Source organism: Sinohyriopsis cumingii, chromosome 16 (genome assembly GCF_028554795.1).
Source record: "Sinohyriopsis cumingii isolate HCF-2022 chromosome 16, ASM2855479v2, whole genome shotgun sequence".
NCBI classification, from domain to species: Eukaryota; Metazoa; Mollusca; class Bivalvia; order Unionida; family Unionidae; genus Sinohyriopsis; species Sinohyriopsis cumingii.
This window is the reverse complement of record NC_142976.1, coordinates 94687938-94709860: the sequence shown is the minus strand read 5'-3', so window position 1 is coordinate 94709860 and position 21923 is coordinate 94687938. Positions and strand designations below refer to the sequence as shown.

Below are 21923 nucleotides of genomic sequence, written 5' to 3'. Positions count from 1 at the left end.
AGCCTTGTGCCAAAAAAGTTCGTCTCAAATAATGCTAAAAAGTATTGTACCAAATAAACTACGACTCAGATAATGTCAATAACGCCGTCAATAATTTACAGCATAAAAGGCAATTAAATGTTAAAATGACCAACAATTTCTTGAGAAACGAAACTTTTGTACATCAAACATTATATAGCTCATGGCAATGTTAAAATGTTTATACTTTTACCCAATGCTATTTTTTGTGTGTGATTATCTCAAAGATTAAGTGGAGAAAAAACAAGAATAAAACAGTCGTCTAATATCTTGTTTCCGTCATCAAAACGTAGTTTAATTCCAACTGATTGTATTCTTGTCATGCAGACAGAGTAGAAAATTGTTTGAAATGAAAAAGTCTTACCTGAAATACAGGAAGATGACAAGTGCAACAGCTAAAGCCAAAGTCGATAAGGTGAATCCCACATTATAGATAATTCTTGTTGCTCTCGAGTGGATTTCCTGCATAATAAAATATTTTAAAGTCTAGTTGTGAATAAAATATTTTTGCTAGATTAATCAACGTCATGCAAAAGAGGAGTTTTAAAGATGCGTGGGTTTACTCGTACCAGCAAATTGTTTTGTATTCTTCTAGTTTTCCTAACTTGAAAAGATTCATGTTGCAGTGCAGCCGGATTCGAATTTTGCGTTCATTCTTCATTACTGGTACTATCAACTTTAATGCTGAATTTAAAAGGAGTTAAGACCACTATGCATGTAAAGGAGTTGAGACAATATATATATATATATATAGGTAAAGGAGTGGAGACCACTATACATGTTCACATTTGGTCACCAGTAAACATTACATACCTGTAGAAACGACTCCAAACTCTGACGCAGTTATATTTGTAGCAGTGTATGCGTGTAATCATATGTGTGGGTGCATAATAATGTATGTGTGTAATCGCATGCTAGCGCTGTGTGTATGTGTATAATCATGGAGGGTGGCTATTTGGAGTAGAATCAGTAGTGTGCTAACGATAAACACTCAGATTAATGTCGGAAACAAATTTTTACACAAGACAATATTATCTACCCAAATATAAACGTAAATGACAGTCACGTTGAGATCATTACATACATTTCCAAAGAAACGGCCTTTGACCTAGATGTTATAATTACTTAGGCAGGGAGTCATTAGAGCAGTACTCATTCTCCTGAGAATATGTGTGTGTGTGTGTGTGTGTGTGTGTGTGTGTTTATACTACTTTTACAGTTGAACTGATAACACATTGTTCCTTCAGAGAGCGTACATCTTGCTTGCCATCGACATTTCACTTCCAAGTTTTAGAAACGTTTTTCCAGTTCAAAGACTTCTGTAACAGAGAACCAGTCTGAAAATCACAAAATATTCCCCGGTCACCCAGCCATGTATGCCAGTACCTGGCGAATTCCACTCATGAGACGACGATGACTTTCTTTTTTTTTTTGGGGGGGGGGAGGGGCGGGGAGGGTCTCTCCCTTATTTGATCTTTCCAGACCAGTACAGGAGTCTCCCTCTGCCCTATTTGTATTGTTGCCGAAGATTATGTTTATACTTTTGACGTTGCTGTATGCGTTGCTATATTTTGAAGTTATTTTATCGCGATATGATTTTTCTTTCTCCTTATGGATTATTGGTATGTTTTCACACACACACACACACACACACACATATATATATTGTTTTTCTTTGTTCAAGATGATCGTCATTGTCAAGTATATGTTGTAAAATTATCTCTTTGTCCTCTTGTCTTTTAAGTTTTCTTTTTACTCTTTTCCTCAATCGTTCCATCATCTTGTTTTCTTTTCTTTTCATTTAGTGATATGGTCTGTTTTTTGTTTTTTTCCTTTTACATTTGTGTTTTTGTCTTTGTTGCTTGATTATTTTCTTCTTGCGGTCTCGATACCAACTTTGTTGTTTTGTTTTTTTTCTTGGTGCTGGCATTGGTTCTTCTATCATTTGCGATACTGTCTTTGTTATTATTGTTCCTGATGTTGTGTTAGAATCCTCTCTCGTTTGCGGTGATGTCATTGTTATTGTTGGTGGTGGTGGTTGTGCTTTATTTACATCTTGATCAATGTCTGGTACTTTTGCTGTTGCTGTTATGTCCTCTGTAATCAATTCTTGTACCTTTTCAGTTTTGCATTCCTGTTTTTTCTTGAATATTTGTTTGTCTTGATGTTGAGATTGGTGCTTCATTAAATTCCTTGCTGTTAGATTTTATCCAGCTTGTTTCCTTCTCTGGTTGAATATTCTGTTGTTCTTGCTGCTGTTTTCCTGTAGTTGTTTTTTCACTTGGATAGTTTGTCTTTCTAGAACCTTCTTTCTTCTTCTCTTCTTTGTTGGTTGGTCCGTTGTGTGGTGTGTGACCTGTATTCCCACATCTGTTAAATTTCCTGTGGTATATGCAGCCTTTATACCATGACTTGGTTAAGAATCCATGTAGGAAGAATGCTGGTTTGATCTTCATTAAATACTTCTTTAATATCTCTAGAATTGTTATACCATTTTAGTGATTGAGAGGGATTAAGTCCATTTTTTGCGTTCATCACCTTTTAAGTTTTTCTTAAAATCTTTTGATCGTTATCTCTCGGGGGGGGGGGGGGTCTTCATGGGTATATGAGAACGGTGTAATTCTGTTGTCTTCTTTTTAATTTTGCTTAGTATTGGTTCCGGTTCTTTTACCAACACTTTCTCCCCTCCTATTGTCATGTTCCCAAACGGTAATATGGGCCTGTTTCCCTTAGGTCGCAGGATCCACCCTTTGAAACCTTTTCTCTTTAGCGAGTCTGCCAGATCCGCAAATTCTTTATTCTTAAGTTGTAGTGCTGCCATGATACAGGTCAAGTCTGGTCGTTTTTTCTTTGGGAATCTCTGATAGATCGATCTCCTGTGTGCCTTCTTTATACGCGCCCTCCAGAAAATCTCCATTATCTGTCTCTATCCGCTTTGTAGTGAAACATTTCTCAAGTTTACTAAGTTCTTTGTTGGACGCCATTTTTCCCGTGCTAAGCGTGCTGCTCGTTCTACTCACGGAAGTTTTTTTTTTCCTTTCCAAAACAGTTCCAATTTCATGCTTAGTCTCTATTCGTAAAAATTTTGAATTTGTAGATTTTTAGACTTTTGTTCTTTAAGTCTTTATTTCTTCATCTCGTCTTCATTTCATAACTTGGTATTTATAGTCCGGTGGAATTGCGCGCTGTCTGCTTTGTACATTCCTATAGAGAATTCCTCTTTTTACTAATTCCAACAGAGCAGTGAACGCCTATGACTTTCTCTTGTACAAGCTAGATATTTGCCTATAACGTGAAATGAAACAAGGTCTACCTTTACGGTAAGCTGAGAACCTTCAAAATAGCATTAACTGTTATTAGAGAGAGGGAATAAAAATGAAGCCGATGAACAAGCGTCGATCTTTTATGCTACCTAGAGTCTAATTTCCAGATATTGTGTCTGATTGTAGATTTAATTGACCGAATGGGATTATTTATGAAGCCATTCCTCTAGGACTATTGTATCGGATGGTAATTTTGATTGCCAAAGCTGAGCCTGTTTAGCTGGTGAATCCTCCAAGGAAAACGTGCTTACAGTGTAATGACAAACTGTGCCTGTACTTGTTGAAGATTACAGTGTGTAAACATTCATTTCGTTCCAATCAAAACCGACTGATTTATACAACGAATATATGTCGAAAAAACAATATAATGGAGAATATATGTTTTGTCCAACAGTGACATTAAATTAAAACGGTATTAAACAGGAGGATACAATTTATTATATGAATGGATTTGCTGTAAAATTGTACATGTCTTACTATATGCGATTTTCCAACCGCTCTGCACGTCAACATCAGCAAAGGTCTTCTTACATGATCTGGCAAAGATCATGTTGCCATGACGAGTGGTGTATGCTTAGCCCGAGTTTCCTCTGATCATTGTCACCACATTTTTTATATTTGGACATTTATGTTGGGGTGTAGAGTCAGAGTCCATTCCATATCAAAAAGTTGGAATTTGCCGACACCATTTGGTGTCCACATGGGGTAGCCGCTTACTAGGCGGCCCTGCAAACATGAACGACCTTTGATCGAGATATACCTGCATGAAATCAATAGGAATATGATTTATTTTCTCAGAAATTGCGATCATATCATTCGTTATGTCTTTAATCCGCTGACAGACGAGACGAAATTACATCGTTGCTGAAATTTTACCTGGATCTGGACATTTTAATTCCGAGTTACATGACTATACAAATCTCAACCTACATGTGAATGACATCAGAGGTCATATAGTCACGTGATATCGACTATAAACAAATTTCCAAAGTTCTTGTACATAGATTGTGGACGTATTATGTAGAAGTTACTTAATGTTTGTAAATAAATGCAATGCACACTTAATTCTCAACATATTTATTCTGCAACATGTCGGTATCGCAACAGAGTGGAGAAACCCATTTTCAAGAAGTACCGAGCATGTGTCAGCGATGTGTTTGTTGATGTCACGTGACTACCACATTGACACGTGCTCTCTGTGTAGTGAATCTGGTTTTCTTCAAATTGCTGTAACATTGACAGATTTTCGGTCGATGTTTTCGGCATAAATATTTTGAATAGTTTGGGGTGTGGGTCTATACAAATTGCATGACTTTCATTGATATGTTCGATTTGTTTTCCTACAGCAACACAAGAAATGGTGTATTGTTGATATCACGTGACTGTATGACTTCTGATATCATTGACATGTAGGTTGCGAGAGTTGTTTAGTCACCTGACTAGGAATACAAATGGCGAGATCCCGGTCAAATTTCAGCAACGATCGCAATTTCTGAGACAATAAATCATATTCCTATCGATTTCATGCAGGTAGATTTAGATGAAAGGTCGTTCAAGTTTGCTGGGCCGTATCGTAAGCGGCTACCCCATGCCGGCACCAAATGGTGTCTTCGAGTTCAAACTTTTCGAATGGGGGATAGACTCTGACCCTACAACCCATCATAAATGTTCAGTATCAAATATGGGGTGGCAAGGGTCAGGGGAAACTCGGACTAGTGAATGTTATACTCTAACATCCGGGATGCGCGTACCGTATGAATGCAGTTTGTTAAAATAAATAAAAAAATTAGAAATAATGGCAAGAGAGGAAAACTGTCACATAAAGCCGATTCATTATCCCATATTTCCCATGTGGCATGGTATTATGTCCCCGCTGGTTTGAAATCCACAACGAAGTTATAAATTTTATTCAGGAATTTTATTTGTCCGTAAATGGCGATAATTATATTTTAATCTCACTAACTTACACACCTTTTTATTTTACTGATATAACTTTGTCACTGTATATTTCGTGTGTGGCTGGGTGGGTAAGGTTGGATCAGTGTTTAGCGTGCCTAACTCACAAGCTAAAGATCGTGATTCAGTTCCTGACCACATATGCTATGTTCTGGTACTGTGGCGTGTCTCTTTGCAAAGTGCCTTTCTCTCATTGCCTCAGCAGTATGCAGCTTTTTATGTGTTGATGTGCCGCTAAACATCCAAACAAGCAAACTCATTTATCCACAACATAAGCGACCTTACCCCAATACCCCAGGATTCCAATTCTACGGGACCACGAACACAGCTATCATAGGTTGCTTTGGGGGCCCACGTGCCATTAGCGTTGCAGTATTTCGTGGCATTACCTGTAATTGAATGAGTCAAGGCTGATAAAAAAAACACATTGAAACAATTAAGCATTAGCAACACAAATAACGTTACCAATAACAGACTAATAACTAATTAATTACAAAATGTGCATCAGATCATGAGTCAGGTCAAGTACTATGTAAAAGTCAAGTACTATGTAAAAGTCAAGTACTATGTAATAGTCAAGTACTATGTAAAGGTCAAGTACTATGTAAAGGTCAAGTACTATGTAAAAGTCAAGTACTATGTAAAGGTCAAGTACTATGTAAAAGTCAAGTACTATGTAAAAGTCAAGTACTATTAAAGGTCAAGTACTATGTAAAGGCATCTTCACTTAGATATGAACCTATGCACTTAATTCAGACTTTGGCACGCAGGAAGAAAACGGACTGTAGTGGACTGTATTTTATGAGACTGATGATGGAGCGCAGGAAACGTTTATGATACGCATATTTAGAACTCGGGCATTGATATCCGTCACGTATGTCTTTCACATTATATTGCTCTCGGTTTTAAAAAGAAAAGAAAATATAACATACAAATACTTTCTACGACCTATCCATGATTTTTTCATTTCCCAGTGAAATCAACATAAACACGATAATATTGAATTAAGTACATTAATGTCATATACATTCGGTAGAAATTCAATAGTATGCTGTGTCATCATTCAAGTGTCCTTAGCGACGCTATCACAATAGCTGTGATTGAATTGACAGAACTTAGCCTCTGGAAATATACTACTTGCTTGAGTCATATCAGACGGTAAAATACTCACTCGAGTCATTTCGAACGGTAAAATACACTGTAACTTGAGACATATCTGACGGAAAAATACACGACTTACTTGAGCCATATCGGACGGTAAAATAAATTACTTGAGTTATATCGGACTGTAAAATACACTACTTGATGCAGACATATCGGACGGTAAGATACACAACTTACTTGAGTCATGTAGAATGGTAAAATACATTAATTTAGTCATATAGGACGGTAAAATACTCTACTTAATGAAGTCATATCGGACAGTAAAATGCTCTACTTAATGCCGTCATATCGAACGATAAAATGTTATACTTAATGCAGTTATATCGGACAGTAAAATACCTACTTAATGCAGTCATATCGAACGGTAAAATAGGCTGCATAATTCAGTTATATCGGACAGTAAAATACCTACTTAATGACGGTAAAATAGGCTGCATAATTCAGTTATATCGGACAGTAAAATACCTACTTAATGCAGTCATATCGAACGGCATAACACTATACTTAATGCGCCTATATCGGATATTAAAATGCTCTACTTAATGCAATCATATCGGACGGTAAAATACGCTACTTAATGCAGTCATATCGGATGGTAAAATACGCTGCATAATTTAGTTATATCTGACAGTAAAATACTCTACTTAATACAGTTATATCGGACTGCAAAATGCACTGCCTAATGCAATCATATCGGAAGATAAAATGGGAATAAACCAATACACAACTATCTTTATCAGTAAAATGTAACTAAAGGCAATTAAGAATTTGAGAGAATGACATAACGACTATTCATACCATTGTACAAAATCTAAGGTTCTTATCATTAGTATTTACGTTTCCATTCGTAGCTTTGTTAGATTTTACTCATTTTACTCATCATTTCTTCATTATGTGAAGTCGGTGTTCTGGAGATATTTCTCAAACCGAATAATTAGCCAGTCACTAACAGCTGACGTCATAATGTATAGTATTCATGAAACTTTAATGAATTATTTAATAGGTTTGTATAATGGACCCTCCTTTAAAATTTTACCATGATGAACTCTCAGAATATTCTCACATATACGTGTTTTACAATTTGATATATAAATGATACTGTGTATCAGGTGTTTGCGTCATGTACCTATTAACGGCTTAGAAAAGTGTACTGATGAATCATACACACGTTAAACGATCAAAACCATGCAAGTATCAAATTAGGGTCTCATGAATGTGTGTTTGTTAGTTGATTAGAGCACAATTATTTTTGTGGCATTTATACCTTGAAGAGACCTTCAGATGACATAATAAATTATTATGATGTCATTGCAAATAGGAAGCACCGACCTCAAACGAGACTCAGATGGTATACGATTTTGTGGATAGCAATATACGCTTACTTACTAGCTTCGTCTATTCCTACTAAGTAACCAGGACAAGGGATGACTGCGTACGTTCCTCCTGGCGTCGCAGGCCAGCAAGAATATTGGTCCCAACTGACGTTGCAGTACAGCACACCAGAGTCTGAAAGACAGAAAAGAATAATATTTTTAAGTTTGTTACTGTTGGCACATTAAGTTATAATGCCACATATTTTTGTAGCCCAAGTAATGTCCGTGCTGTCACACAAATCCAGTCTGAAAACGTTTGGCTAAGCGGTAAATAAAAGTGTTTGCATTGGGCAAAAAGCTAGTGTCTTCAATGGGATCTACCCTCTCTCTCTCTCTCTCTCTCTCTCTCTCTCTCTCATTACAGGATTGTAAAAATTGCGCATTATCTCATTCAAGTTCAAATCATAATATCATAATTGAACAGTTAAAGTTGTTCTAATATTTCTAAGTACATTCGATGATAAACGAACCCGAGGACGTGGATAGTAAAATACAATTTCCCAAGACGTCAGAAAGAAGAAAACTGGAAAGGCAAACTGACAACAAAAGTATTATCCAACGATAATAAAAAAAAAATGCTTTTATGATTTTAAAATGACATGGAGTACAAGAAAAAACCCACACAAAGCCTTCCAATATTTCGACCTAAACAAGGTCTTTCCTAGGGTACAGTACATAATGTGTATAAGGAAATGCGTTAGTCACAAGCGTAAACAGCTATTATTTACTACGTGCCACAGAGAAGCAAAACTATTTAACAAGAAACGAAAAGAACCATGGACGGCGTGTCTATAAAGGACCTACGTGAATCATCTCTGAAGAAGGTGTACGGAGAAAAGTAGTTCAGGAAAAAAACTGGAACTACTATTATATGCTCTCTCAAAAACATCTTTTCAGTAGACGACGAAATTCTATAGAGCTAATGTAAAACAGCTAAATGCTTTTATCTCCATTTCCTCCGTATCATGTCAAGAAGGAACGGAACAGAAAAACACCATTAAAAAACGCAATAAAAATCTAGTACATTTATCTTTAATATAACTGTCTGAATCGGATATCAGATTTCTCTACAAGAGCCTTGGTTGACGCATACGATAGAAACAAACAAGCAAGCACACCATTCTCTCCTATAAAGAGAAGATTTCGCGCAGAATCTGACGGAAGAAAAGTATACTGATCATGCTACCAAGTCAAATTTTAAAACTTTGACAATTTTGAACAGCACAGTTTTTAAAGTAATTATATTATAGACCCCCATCTCCCGAAAAAGCTGAGGATGGTGACATGACAAAGCCCACACAAACACGTATTATGTAGGATGGTGACATGACACACAAACACGTACTATGTACGATGGTGGCATGACAAAGGCCACACAAACGTGTACCATGTAGAATGGTGACATGAAAAAGCCACACAAAGGCGTACTAAGTAGGATGGTGACATGACAAAGTCCACACAAACGCGTACTAAGTAGGACGGTGACATGACAACGCCCACACAAACGAGTACTATGTAGGATGGTGGAATGAAAACATCCACAAAAACGTGTACGAAGTAGGATGCTAACATGACAAAGCCCACACAAACGCGTACTAAGTAGAATGAGACATGACAACGCCCACACAAACGCGTACTATGTAGGATGGTGACATGAAAAAGTCCATACAAACGCGTACTATGTATGATGGTGACATGAAAAGCCATTACAAACGCGTACTATGTAGGATGGTGACATGAAAAAGTCCATACAAACGCGCACTATGTAGGATGGTGACATGAAAAAGCCCACTCAAACATGCACTGTATATGATAATTCAGCCAATAATTAAAGGCAGTCGTCTAAAATGTCTTGGAAGACAGATTTCAAATCTCAGAAACAGTGAAAACAAAGGTAACTGAAAAGAAAGTATTGGACAAGGAAAGTGTGGCTTAAACAAAAAAATCTAGTTCATCAAAAAAAATGTTGCTTAATCTACCGTGTGTCAGTTTCTCATCTACAAGTAGTAGAGTAGTAGTAGTAGTAGTAGTAGTAGTATCTCTTTCCATTGCTTGCTCTTGTACTTTATTCATACCATCATACCGTTGGTTCTCGATGTACTTGATTGTGTGCATGTGTATGTTTCTATATGATTTTAGCTGTCTTCTGAGTCAGTCCTTGTCAAGACTGAAGCAATGGGAAATTTGTTTTCAGAGAGAGAGAGAGAGAGAGAGAGCAGAATATTGACATTCGAAAATGAATGATTTGGCATTTTACAGCAACAATACGGCACTATATAAGTGTCAGGTAAATATGGTTCCCAATATTTAGATGTGTTTGTAACCAGCTAGGCATATACCTACCTGCCTGCCCAGGGCCGTAGAGAAAGGTCACGGGCCATGGGGTAAGAAACATCCGGGCCTCTCCGAGTTCTTGTTCAAAGAGAATTTTTCTTTTATAAAATTAAAAGTGTTGATCAGCAAGGGCCCCTACCCCCGGATATATCCACGGTTGTCCCCCCCCCCCATTGTCGGCCGTATGTCTGCCTGATTGCTTGCCTACCTACCTACATACCTACATTTTTACCAACTTATCTGCATAACTACCTACCTACCTACCTACATTATCTGCATAACTACCTACCTACATTCTTACCAACCTATCTACATACCTACCTACATTATTACCAACATATCTACCTACCTACCTACCTACCTACCTACCTACCTACATACATACATACATACATACATACATTTACTTAATCATCCTATTGAACAATTTGCCAAGACAAATGTAGAACAAATGATTTTAAAAAGCAAAATGGAATTAAGGACAATTTTCCTAATGTTGTTCACAGGAAGTTACCGTTTAATATATGATTTTATTCCACCATAATAATTTTTCTTTTGACAAAATAAAGTAATACTGTTAAGACTCGCGTTTTGGACAAGATGTTATTCACCTTCTTCAACCGTTTCTTAAAGAAAAACTGTCGTGTGGCAGAAATATGTAAAATGTATGTGCTTTGATAAAGTGTTCGTTTAAAAGCCCTTTTCTTATCAGTCATCTGAAGGATTCCTTATTTTATGACACTAATTTAGCAGGGGGCCTCGAGTGGCCGAGTGGTCTAAAGCGCCCACCATTACGGATCATTGCCATCACACCTCTGCGTGGGTTCGAGTCTCGGGTTCGGCCAATATGGGTATGTGAGTAAGCATGCAAGTAGCTACTGGTGGATCGGTGGGTCTTTCTGGGGTTTTCACGGGTTCTTCCTCCACCATTTATACTGGCCGCCATGTATAGCCTATCTTGTGCTGAAAAATGGCGTTAAACCCAACAACAACAACAAATAATCTAGCAGCAGATGAATAAAGTGGATAAATCGCTGAAGGCTGGTTCTATATTCGCAACTATATGCCATGATCGATTGAATTCGGCTGTACTGTACAAAAACAGGACTGTATACAAGTCTTGGGCACTAATGATTTAACTTTTAAAGAATAAAACAATAAAACAGCAATTAAATAAAATAAACACTAATTTAATGAAATGAAAAACAGTAATTTAATGATATAAAATCAAACAGTAACTTAAAAATATAAAATAAAACAGTAGCTTAGCGAAATAAAGTGAAACAGAAATTTAATAAAATAAAAAAACCAGTGATTGAATAAATAAATAAAGCACTAATTTAATGAAATAAATAAAAAACTAATTTACTAAAATGAAATAAAACACTAATTTATTAAAATAAAATAATTTATGCCTCTCTTTAAATACATTTCGTAGCATCTCACCTCTGTCTGCGTGGGTTCGAGGTTACGGTTACGGCTGTTTCTTTTTTTTGCGTGTTTGTTGCTTTTTTTTTTTTAATAAATAAAAAATTGTATATGTGTTACGATGTAATTTTTAGGAATTTTTAGAATGTGTGATTTTTGGAGTTGTAATTTGAATTCATATAATTTTAATAAAAGTATAGTTTTGGAATTGTAATTTAAATTCATGTAAGAATGAAAATTATTGTTGGAAAGCAGCATAGGGGGTGAACCCACCTCAAAAAATCCGAGCAAAGAAGTCTATACGGCTTACCTTAACGGGGAAAGGTTCCATTTTGAAAAATAAAGCTTTCAAGAAGGAAGGCTCCGTTGGAAGGGCCGGGCAAGAAAGTATATACCGGTTACTTTAACGAAGAGGTCGCACCCTCGTTGCTGCTATCAATTAAATAAAATTATATCAGATAATGCCCCCCAGCGTTTGAATCTCACAAAACTTTTACTGTGGATGCCAGTAATGACTCCATCGATTGCTGAAGAACAGCGATTACTTTATTTCATGAACACATGTGGTAAATGGCATACAATGCCCACAGATAGCATCCAGAGCAATGTTACCGAGGAATTTACATGGCAATAGCGACTCAGCAGGATGTTTCTGCACCAAGACACATATTTGCTGCGCTGCAAAATTATGATCGGTTGGGTAATCAAGAACATGGTCACATGATATTTGACAACCTTAGAGTCAGTGAACTTTCTTTACGAATAAATGGACACCAAGTACCATCCGAGGACATAACTGTAAATTTTGAAAACAATAGTGTTGCGCGCGCGTATCATCGATTGTTGTCTTATATGGGACGTGATCAAAATGTAGATACTGGTTTACAAATCTCACAATTGGATTTTACAACACTGTATTCGATCTATTATTTCTCATTGGAACATTTAAATTTATTTAGGCGATCTGTCGTTGATATACACTTCAGAGCCAGCGTAAATGCAGGTGGTGGTGTTGAGTACAGAGCAATCGCGATCATACTTAGCGACAATTCAATGTTGCTTGAAGGTGTTGGCGGTCGAATGAGAGTTAATGATACACCAGTTGAAAACATGTAATTTTCCAAACATGTAACTATTTAAAAATACGAGTATTTTATAAATGTCATCATACCATCACGTTAGTGTTAGTCTGATTCCTGGTCAGATCAAGAAACTACAATCCGCGTCAGTGAAAAAAACAGGAGCCAGAATAACGCTAAAGCACAGTCAAATTACAGGTGGCGAAAATAAGTTGTCGTTGACGGAACGTCAGCTTAAACATCTCAATAAAGCCAAGCAATCCAAAACCGGAATACGACTTGAACTTTCCATCGGAGCCATCAAAGATACCGCTAAAAACGGAGGCATATTTGCACTGTTCGCGGAAATATCAGCGTTGATATCCGCAGCCGCACCAGCCGTTGCAAAAGCAGTTGCGTCAGTGCTGTTGGAACAGCTGCTTGAATGGCATTAAAAGGCAACGAGAAAGGGCTTAAGATTTTCGGGAACTCATCGGGGAAAGTGTCGAAGACTTCCGGAAACAATTCGTTAAGCAATGAAATTTTTTCTCCGTTATCAAATTTTGATTTACATGATGCTGCCGAGCAACTAAAAATACAAAACTTTAGAGATGTTTTTATGCGAGATCAGTTGCCGCGACGACCCAACAACCCCGAGACAGGTATTATTAATCTTGATAACAGCGATGGCGTAGGAACTCATTGGGATGCATACGCGATTGATCCGCGTGGAATTATCTATTTTGATTCGTACGGGTTAGCTCCACCGCAGGAATTTATCAGCTACGTGACACCGATCAAAACCCGGGTCTGGTATTCAACGCTGTCAACACAAACACTAACCGATCCACCGATATGCGGTTATGAAGCAATTGCTGTACTTGACTATGTGTCAAAGTCAACCAAACCACCTCACAAAGTTGTGCACGAATACACAAGTAGTAAATTAAACAGATTTTAAACAATAACATGGTTGATATTTACGGAAGATCGCGCGGCGATACTACTAAGAGTAAAAAACAATTTGACGAAATAGATTTGTCAAATTACGTGACAAAGGACGAACTCGTTGTCAAATTACGCGACAAAGGATGAACTCGCTGATATTATGAACCGCTCTGGAGTTGACAAAGATGAAATTGTTGTTTTTCAGGATAAATAGGGCGTTTTAAAAACGAGTAACATCAAGTGAAATGACATAATTCATAGAGTTCTCGGTGCTACCACGGATAATATCCCTGTGTTTAGTGACGGCGGTAGAATCAGAGACTCAAGTGTATCTATATTGCAAATTAGAAATGATATTGCAAGAAGCGTTGCTAATCGTTTAAAGAATACCGGCAATACAGTGATAGATATCTCAGCATGAACGGAAATAAAATAGTCGTGCTAAGAGATCCAACATCCGACGAAGATGCTGCAACAACAAAATACGTGGATAACATAGATGGTAAATTATCCACGCTGCGTGCCGAGTATGAGGTTCACGTAAGTGCGTTTCCAAATCTCCGTAGAAACGTTAGAAAACTTAATGAAATCGCAGACGATTTCTTTGGCACCCAGTTGACTGTTGACGTAAGACTCTCTGATATTAAGACGAATATTCAAACGATTAAAATAAAACACTAGAAGATGTCGTAAATGGAATTCCTGATATAGTTAACAAAATTAATCTGATTAAAATCCCTCCTAAACAAATCATCAACGTAGTATACACAGTGTGATCAGAATTCTCAACATGGCCACAGCAGAATAATTTTATCTAGCATACCGCGGAAGTCACTGGTGTGTACAGGTTGTCTGTATTCAGCGCTGCAAAATTTAGTATATACACTACATATCCCTGGCGTCATTCAACCGATAAGTTTTCCGGGTTGTTTCTATTGTGTTAAATAGCGGAGACGAAGAAACATTTATACAGGAATCAGCTGATAAGAAATTAACATCAGCATCTTACTGGTGGTGTATGTAATTTGTTGCTGAAACGCCTCAATTGGTTACTGTGTAAAGTATAATAAGCATTTCAGTCGACGTTCAAAAATTTAGATATATTCAAGTACGTGAATGGCAAACAGCCCAAAAACCATCGTTGACAAGCATACAACGAAAGTAAATAAAATACCAATGACGTGCGGTTCTCATCGATGTTGTTGTATACTCGGTATCTACACTCGTATCAGTGACAATATGTGTTTCATCACCGGCAACCATCGTTGGGTTTTATAATATTATCGCGAGAAAGATATCCACGTGCACGGGCACAAAATTCACGACTACGTTGTAAAATTACACACGGCAACACACGCGTATTCTAAATTATCGTCGCTGATATCATCAAGCCCTGACAATATGACGATATCAGATTCTGAATTTGACGCAATGCTTAAGACATACGATGAAGTAATTGATTTTGAAAATGACGGTTTAAATAATGACAGAACTAATTCAGCAGATAGTCGCAAACACAGTGCCGCTGAAAACCACAATGATATTAGTAAACTCCGCTAACCCTGAATCCAGTATTAATTTTCCAATCGCGATTGCAAAAAAGAAAATTGCGTTAGCGCATTTACGAGTAAACTACAGTTGGCCAAATATCAGATCAAAATCGTCTGGTGGATTGCCATCAAATAATTCGTTAGTATTTACGAATAAAAATAAAGATGATGGTACTCCCGACTGACAGGTTGTTGGAATATCCACCAGAAATTATCAAATCGAACAAATCAATGATGAATTCCAACGTAGAATTAAATTTGTTATGGGCCGGGAATCCAAGATAGCCATAACGGTTCATGAACCAACGATATCAGCCGCGATAGAGATAAATTCCCCCAATTAAGTCGTTGATATATATCAGTCATCGATCAGATCCGTGCTAGGATGGCCTGATGTTGCACCTGAATATCAAGGACCGCCATAACCAAAACAGTCTGATTTTATCACCGATAAAATGAAATTTATAAAGGAACCAGAGTACAAAAAAAAGATTTTTGGAAAACGAAGGTACCGAAAACAGTCTATTATGCCTATTATCCTGATGATCCCTTTAAACGTGAAGAAGTTAATTTATTTATACCAGGCCCAAACGACATTAATGTAATTGTAAACGAAGAATATATTAATGAAACTTTAGAAAAACTTAGACCTGACCTTACACGCGTATTTGATAATTTAAATAATTTATTTATTAGTATTAAGCAATATTATTCTGATGAATTAAAACAACCAGTTGTCGAGACAATACAACATTTATATCAGATTATGGACAATATTAGGTCTATTAATCGGCGAATTCGTTATATAATATTAAAATTTGAAAAAGAGGATTACATCACCATTGATCTTAGGAAAATATTTCTTGATCATTATGAAATAACCGAATAATTACCTACATTTGTAATACTATCACTTGCAACCGACGAAGTAAAAAATCAATCAGCGATCTTATCAACGAAAACTTCCCTAAAATACTCAAGTCGTGGAGAATAATACCCAACCCCGTCAGGTATTCTCCGATACAACAATAATCCATACGGCAGAGGTGGTCATCTATCGCCGGGAATTGTAAATATAACTTAACGATCGCGGTCAATCTTGTATGTGAAGTAATTGATGGCAGCTATCAGACGAACCCAGAAATATCAAATCAAGCACAGCACGGATATATCTTATATCCTTTTACGCCTCAGGTTACGTTCGGATATCTGATTGTGCAAGAACCAATTAACCCGGTCTATCTACGGTGTCATAAGAATAAATTTCAAACTAACTGACCAATCCGGCAACTTGCTTGACCTTCGTGTTGCGCTTTTAAGTCTGAATTTATATGTGAAATCCCAAGGATTTCCAATCTTAATGATTTCCAATCTTAATGATTTTATCAAAAGACAACACATGCTTCAAAAACAGAAGAAAAAATGCATAATAATCTCCCTTCATGATCCTTGACTCTGTCCTTGATTTCATCCTTGACGTTGTCAAGGGGGGCGGGAATATTTATTTACTGACAAATCGACTAAAATCATTGAAGAAAATAAAGACTAAAATCTGACATACTTTCACTTTCATTTTCACGAAATGACTAACTGTCGTTTTCATTACTATGATCACTGACAGTTTCTGACATAATCCTTCCTATATGTCTTATGCAAGTGTTAATTGTCCTTTTTGCATCATATTCACGAGACAGTTCTAATCTATTGTTTTCTATTGCGAGAGAGAGAGAGAGAGAGAGAGAGAGAGGGACGAATTTCCCTACTTCAGTTTATTTTACTGTAGCTAATGATTGGAACATAGATCATTGAATTCGCTTCACAAACTTGTATTCTGATGGCACTGTATATCCACCTTCGTACTTACGTTATTGTAATGTTTCAAAATCAGAAATACTTTTTCCAGGATTTAGTTTATCAGATATATTTATGCCGTCATGTTTTAATTTCTTAAGAGCAGAAATAATATCATTGATATTTTCATAGTTCATTATACACAGGGTATATATATATATATATATATATATATATATATATATATATATATATATATATATATATATATATATATATATATATATATATATATATATATATATATATATATATATATATATATATATATATATATATATATATATATATATATATATATATATATATATATATATAAGTGAGGCAATTATATTATACCGTCCTCAGAATGAAGTTTGGTTACCACCACCTGATGAGAATAAAATCGCAAAAGATCTTGGTAGAAGAATAATTGGTAATTTTACTCATGACGGAGCATGTAATCATAAACAACATTATGCGCGTTTGATCATAGAAGATGTTGAATATGATTTTATAATTGACTATGCAACGAAGAGAAATATATTTGTACGTCGTGAATACGCTTTGTTGTCTAACAGAACACGATTAAGTACAGTTGTTGGTTATATTGATGGCGAGTCACCTCAGTTTACTCATTTAAGATCTTCAATGCTTGCTTATGTTTTGATAAATTTATTATCGATGACAAACAGATTTCGCGACACCGCGGTCAGAGTTGCTACGGATTCATTCTATATTGAAAGAAAATATTTAGCATTGCTGACCCTGTTTACAAGTAATACTTACGATGTATCATGGGGCGAATGGAGAATAAAACAAGAAATGTTAGATAATTATTCTGAATCCGCTGACGTTGAAATCAAAGATATTTATTATAAAAATAATCAGATATCAGAATTATTGTCTGCGGCATCAGTACATGATCCAGTTTTCCGACACAAGTATGTTTATCTAAAAGGACCGGGGGGTGGGGAGGTTCTGGTAAAACAACGCGAGTTATTGAATTATTTCGGCAGAGTTCAGATGATATGGTAGTTTTAACACCTACACACAGACTTGAAAGAGAAATGAAAGAATGAAAAGTACAATCATGTAATTATCATAGCTTCTTCCGATGGAAGGGTGACACATGGACTCCTGACTGAATGGGCGAGAAATACATTCCAAGGATCATCATCTGGGATGAAGTATGCATAGTATCTAAAGATACATTAAAAATGTTTCTCGATTGGCTGTTATTGAAGCATACAGCTGTGATCATGTGCGGCGATCATGGTCAACCACCGCCGTTTGTTGGGTTATCTCTACACGAATGGCTAAAGAAGTTTGTAGATTATTAATTGATGATCATAGATCTCTAGATCCAGAATTAAGGGAGGTTAATAAATTAATCAGACTACAATCGAGTAAAATTCAGTGTGAAACAATGCATAAAATAATTTCAGAAACGTCTATGAACGATTTTCTGCAAGTGTGGAGACCAACTGATTTGACAGTGGCAAGTAGAAAGATAGTTCGTGGTACACTTCAACAGCGGTTATTTCAGTTGCATAAAGAAAATTTTTCAGATCTACCATAGTGTTATAGACTAGTTGATATACCAGGACAGACTGAGAAACAAAATCTCGTATTAAATGATGTTGTCGTAGTTGATGCTAGTGTTGTTGAGGATGCGCTAAGCGCGGACAAGACTACATGGACGCTAGGATATGCATTGACAATTCGTTCATCTCTGGGGATAACCATCTCTGATCCAGTTGTTTGGATCATCGATGATCGTGTCGAATGGGCAAACTTAGTTTATCTCGCAGTGTCTCGAGTCACAATAATATTTCAACTGCGGAGAATTATCACAGACGTTATAGAAACCATCACTGATGTTATTGATAGTGATATAGTTTTTAAAAAAATTATCTGTTTATAAACAATGTGACAAACAAACGCGACTTCGATCTAGATGTTGAATTTGTCATGGCGCTGAAACAACAACAGAATAATCATTGTGCGAGCTGTAATTGTATAATGTTATGGCAGTACACGAGTAACAATCCAAGACAATGTACCGTAGATAGAAAAGATAGTAGTCGCGGTTATACACGAGAAAATGTGATGCTGACCTGTCTTGAGTGTACTCAGCGTAGGGGTGCTAGTTAAGTGTTCGCGGTGGTAATTGTGTCTTCAGGAATTACTTGTAATTGTTCACGTGCAAATCCACGTTGAGGAGCAGTTGAATTTAATATGTAGATTGTGGGTCTACCCGTGGATCTAAACACGCTGGAAATTGTATGTGTCGTAATACTCCAGATAGGATCAGTCGCTCTTTTTTATCCACCTACAAGTTTAACAGGTTCATATAAATATTTTACAGTCACATTACCTAATACTGGATCTTTTGAAAAATCATGTCATTGTACTGGTATATGTCTTTTGTAATCGCGCTAATAGGTTTCATGTTAGTTGTTCGAGTAATTTCATTATTTAATGCAGCTATGACACTTGGTAATCTTGCAACCCATTCGCGAGATCTTTCGTTTTGAATTATTCCCTCCGCATACTGATATCCAAATAACGGCTCAGCAAGTGTTTGATCAAATCGTTCAACAATTGCTTGATCACGGTGTATTGCAGTGTGTCCTCGTCGTATTTCAACGTCATGTTGCTTCATCAACGATGATACTGCACCCTGAAATTCTTTGCCAGGATCAACCTGTAATAGTTGTGGCCATCGTAGACCACCACGCTGATAAATTCGCTCAAACGATGAAGCTACTTCTTTATACCTACTTGCAACGTCAACGATAGTTAACGCGTAACTGTATGCTACACAACGTCCTCCAATTTTAATAGTATCATGTGGTCAAAACAAAATATTCGCCTGATGAACTTCATTTGGAATGCTGACATCAAAATGTGCATGCTGAATAATTTTAGGTGGTGGTAGATAAAATTTGCCTGCCGTGCTAACCATTTTTCAGCAGCAACACGTGTAACATTTGCTGCGTCGGCGATTTTACTAATCGCTGCTCTATCCCTCTAATATCTTCTTGGACTATAATAAATCGACTCCATTATAATAATAATCGGTTGATTAATTACATAGTTTCCCAATGCTAGTTTAAATTTCATTGCAGATCTCACCAGCCAATTAGCTAATGATTCTTTGAAAGATTTATTTTTTATGGAATTTAGCGCATGAATTAATTTTACGTCTGCAATATGTCTATCTTGTAGGTTTTTACTTTTTCTATACCGCTCCGGTGGCCTAGTGGTTAGAGCGTCCGCCTCGGATGCGGGAGGTCGTGGGTTCGATCCCCGGCCGAGTCATACCAAAGACTTACAAAAATGGTACTAACAGCTGCCTCGCTTGGCGCTCAGCATTAAGAGGTTAGTGTTAGGACTGGTCGGCCCGGTGTCAGGATAATGTGACTGGGTGGGACATCATGCTACATGTCTGCGGCATGATGCACCGGTGCTAGACATCACTATAAACTGCCACATTGTAGACATCGTAGCGATATGACTGAAGAAATTGTTAAAAGCTACGTTAAAAATCCAAATCACAAATCATTTTTATAAGCTACATCATGAGCGTGACACGCTTTATCAATGGCATTTACTAGATACTCACCAGGCCTTGGCTGATCTTGGTTATCGAATAAGATATCAAGTCTGGTACCAGGACCGCAGTAGTTGTATCCTGGGATATGTTTTTCTCCTGGGTATTTTCCCCATGGAGTTCCTGGTAACTTTGTTAACTGCGGGGCAATATCACCTCCTTTTTTTCTCTTGCCCGTTGGTTTGGCAGCGGAAATAAATTTAAATTGCTTTGTACCACATCGTTCACACTTACCTGTAACTGCTGATTTGTTATTTTTTTGTTGTTAGTCCACTTGTACGGGCCCAGCATTTTACACAATACAAATCCATATTATATTTCTACAACAATGATTTCTCATCGACACGAAAGCATGAGCCGGTCAAGCATCATGCAGCGCTACCAAATTCTGTCCAAATGATCATATGGGCCCATCTGGGTCTGGTAAAACGCAATTGTTACTTAATTTGATAATGAGATGGTTGAACTTGAATAAATTGTATTTAGTTGCTACGTCAGTTGATGATCAGAGATGTTGCGAAGTACTTAAGGATTTTAATGAAAATGCAAAGTTGTTAGACGAAATCGTTTTAGAATTTGTCATTGATATCGTTGAAGCACCATCAGTAGATGACCTCGATGGGTTTATTAATAATTTAGTTGTATATGAAGATGTAATGCTAGACTAACAATCAAATCCAGCTCGGATATTCTCGCGTGGAAGACACAGAAACACATATGTGATTTATGTTGCTCAGCGGTATACACAAATACCAAAAGTGATCAGAGATAACTGTAATATTTTAGTTGTATTTAACGGAGTTGATACACGTACTCTGCGAAATATTCACCAGACTTGGTGTAGCGGTGATATGGATATAATTAAGTTTAGAAATGTATTTAGTCAGGCTCAGTCAACCCCTCATGGATTTATAACAATAAACTTACATGACCCCCGATCACGATATCGTATAGGTCTTAATAAAAATGTTGGATAGGAGCAACTAGGATGCGACCTCTGTTAAGGTAACCCGTATATATGTTTTTGCTATGCCCTTCCAACGGAGCCTTCCTTCTTGAAAGCTTTATTTTCCAAATGAAACCTTTCCCTGTTACGGTAAGCCGTATAGACTTCTTTGCTCGGATTTATTGTGGTGGGTTCGCCCCCTCTGCTGCTTGGAATTTTGGTATCATCTGATTCTTCTATGGAGTGTTTAACAAAGCCATCAGTACTACGGCTATATGATGTAAAACAAGTAGATGCTTTTAGTCACCGTATATTGTGGGTCTACGCCAGCTTCGTTATAAGACAACAGGTGTATCTAATAAGCTATATCCATTAC

At 36.8% G+C, this 21923-nt stretch overlaps 1 protein-coding gene across 1 annotated transcript in view; it reads right to left on the bottom strand.

Moving 5' to 3' along the window:
- Positions 1–21923, bottom strand: part of LOC149781016 (corticotropin-releasing hormone receptor 2-like) — a 394305-nt gene that overhangs the window by 55073 nt on the left and 317309 nt on the right. Inside the window, exons 3-5 of the mRNA XM_089938139.1 lie at positions 7848–7967; positions 5583–5686; positions 383–480 (exon numbers count right to left, since the gene is read on the bottom strand). Coding sequence (XP_089794265.1) covers positions 383–480; positions 5583–5686; positions 7848–7967 — 322 coding nt within the window. The remainder of the gene's footprint in view (positions 1–382; positions 481–5582; positions 5687–7847; positions 7968–21923) is intronic.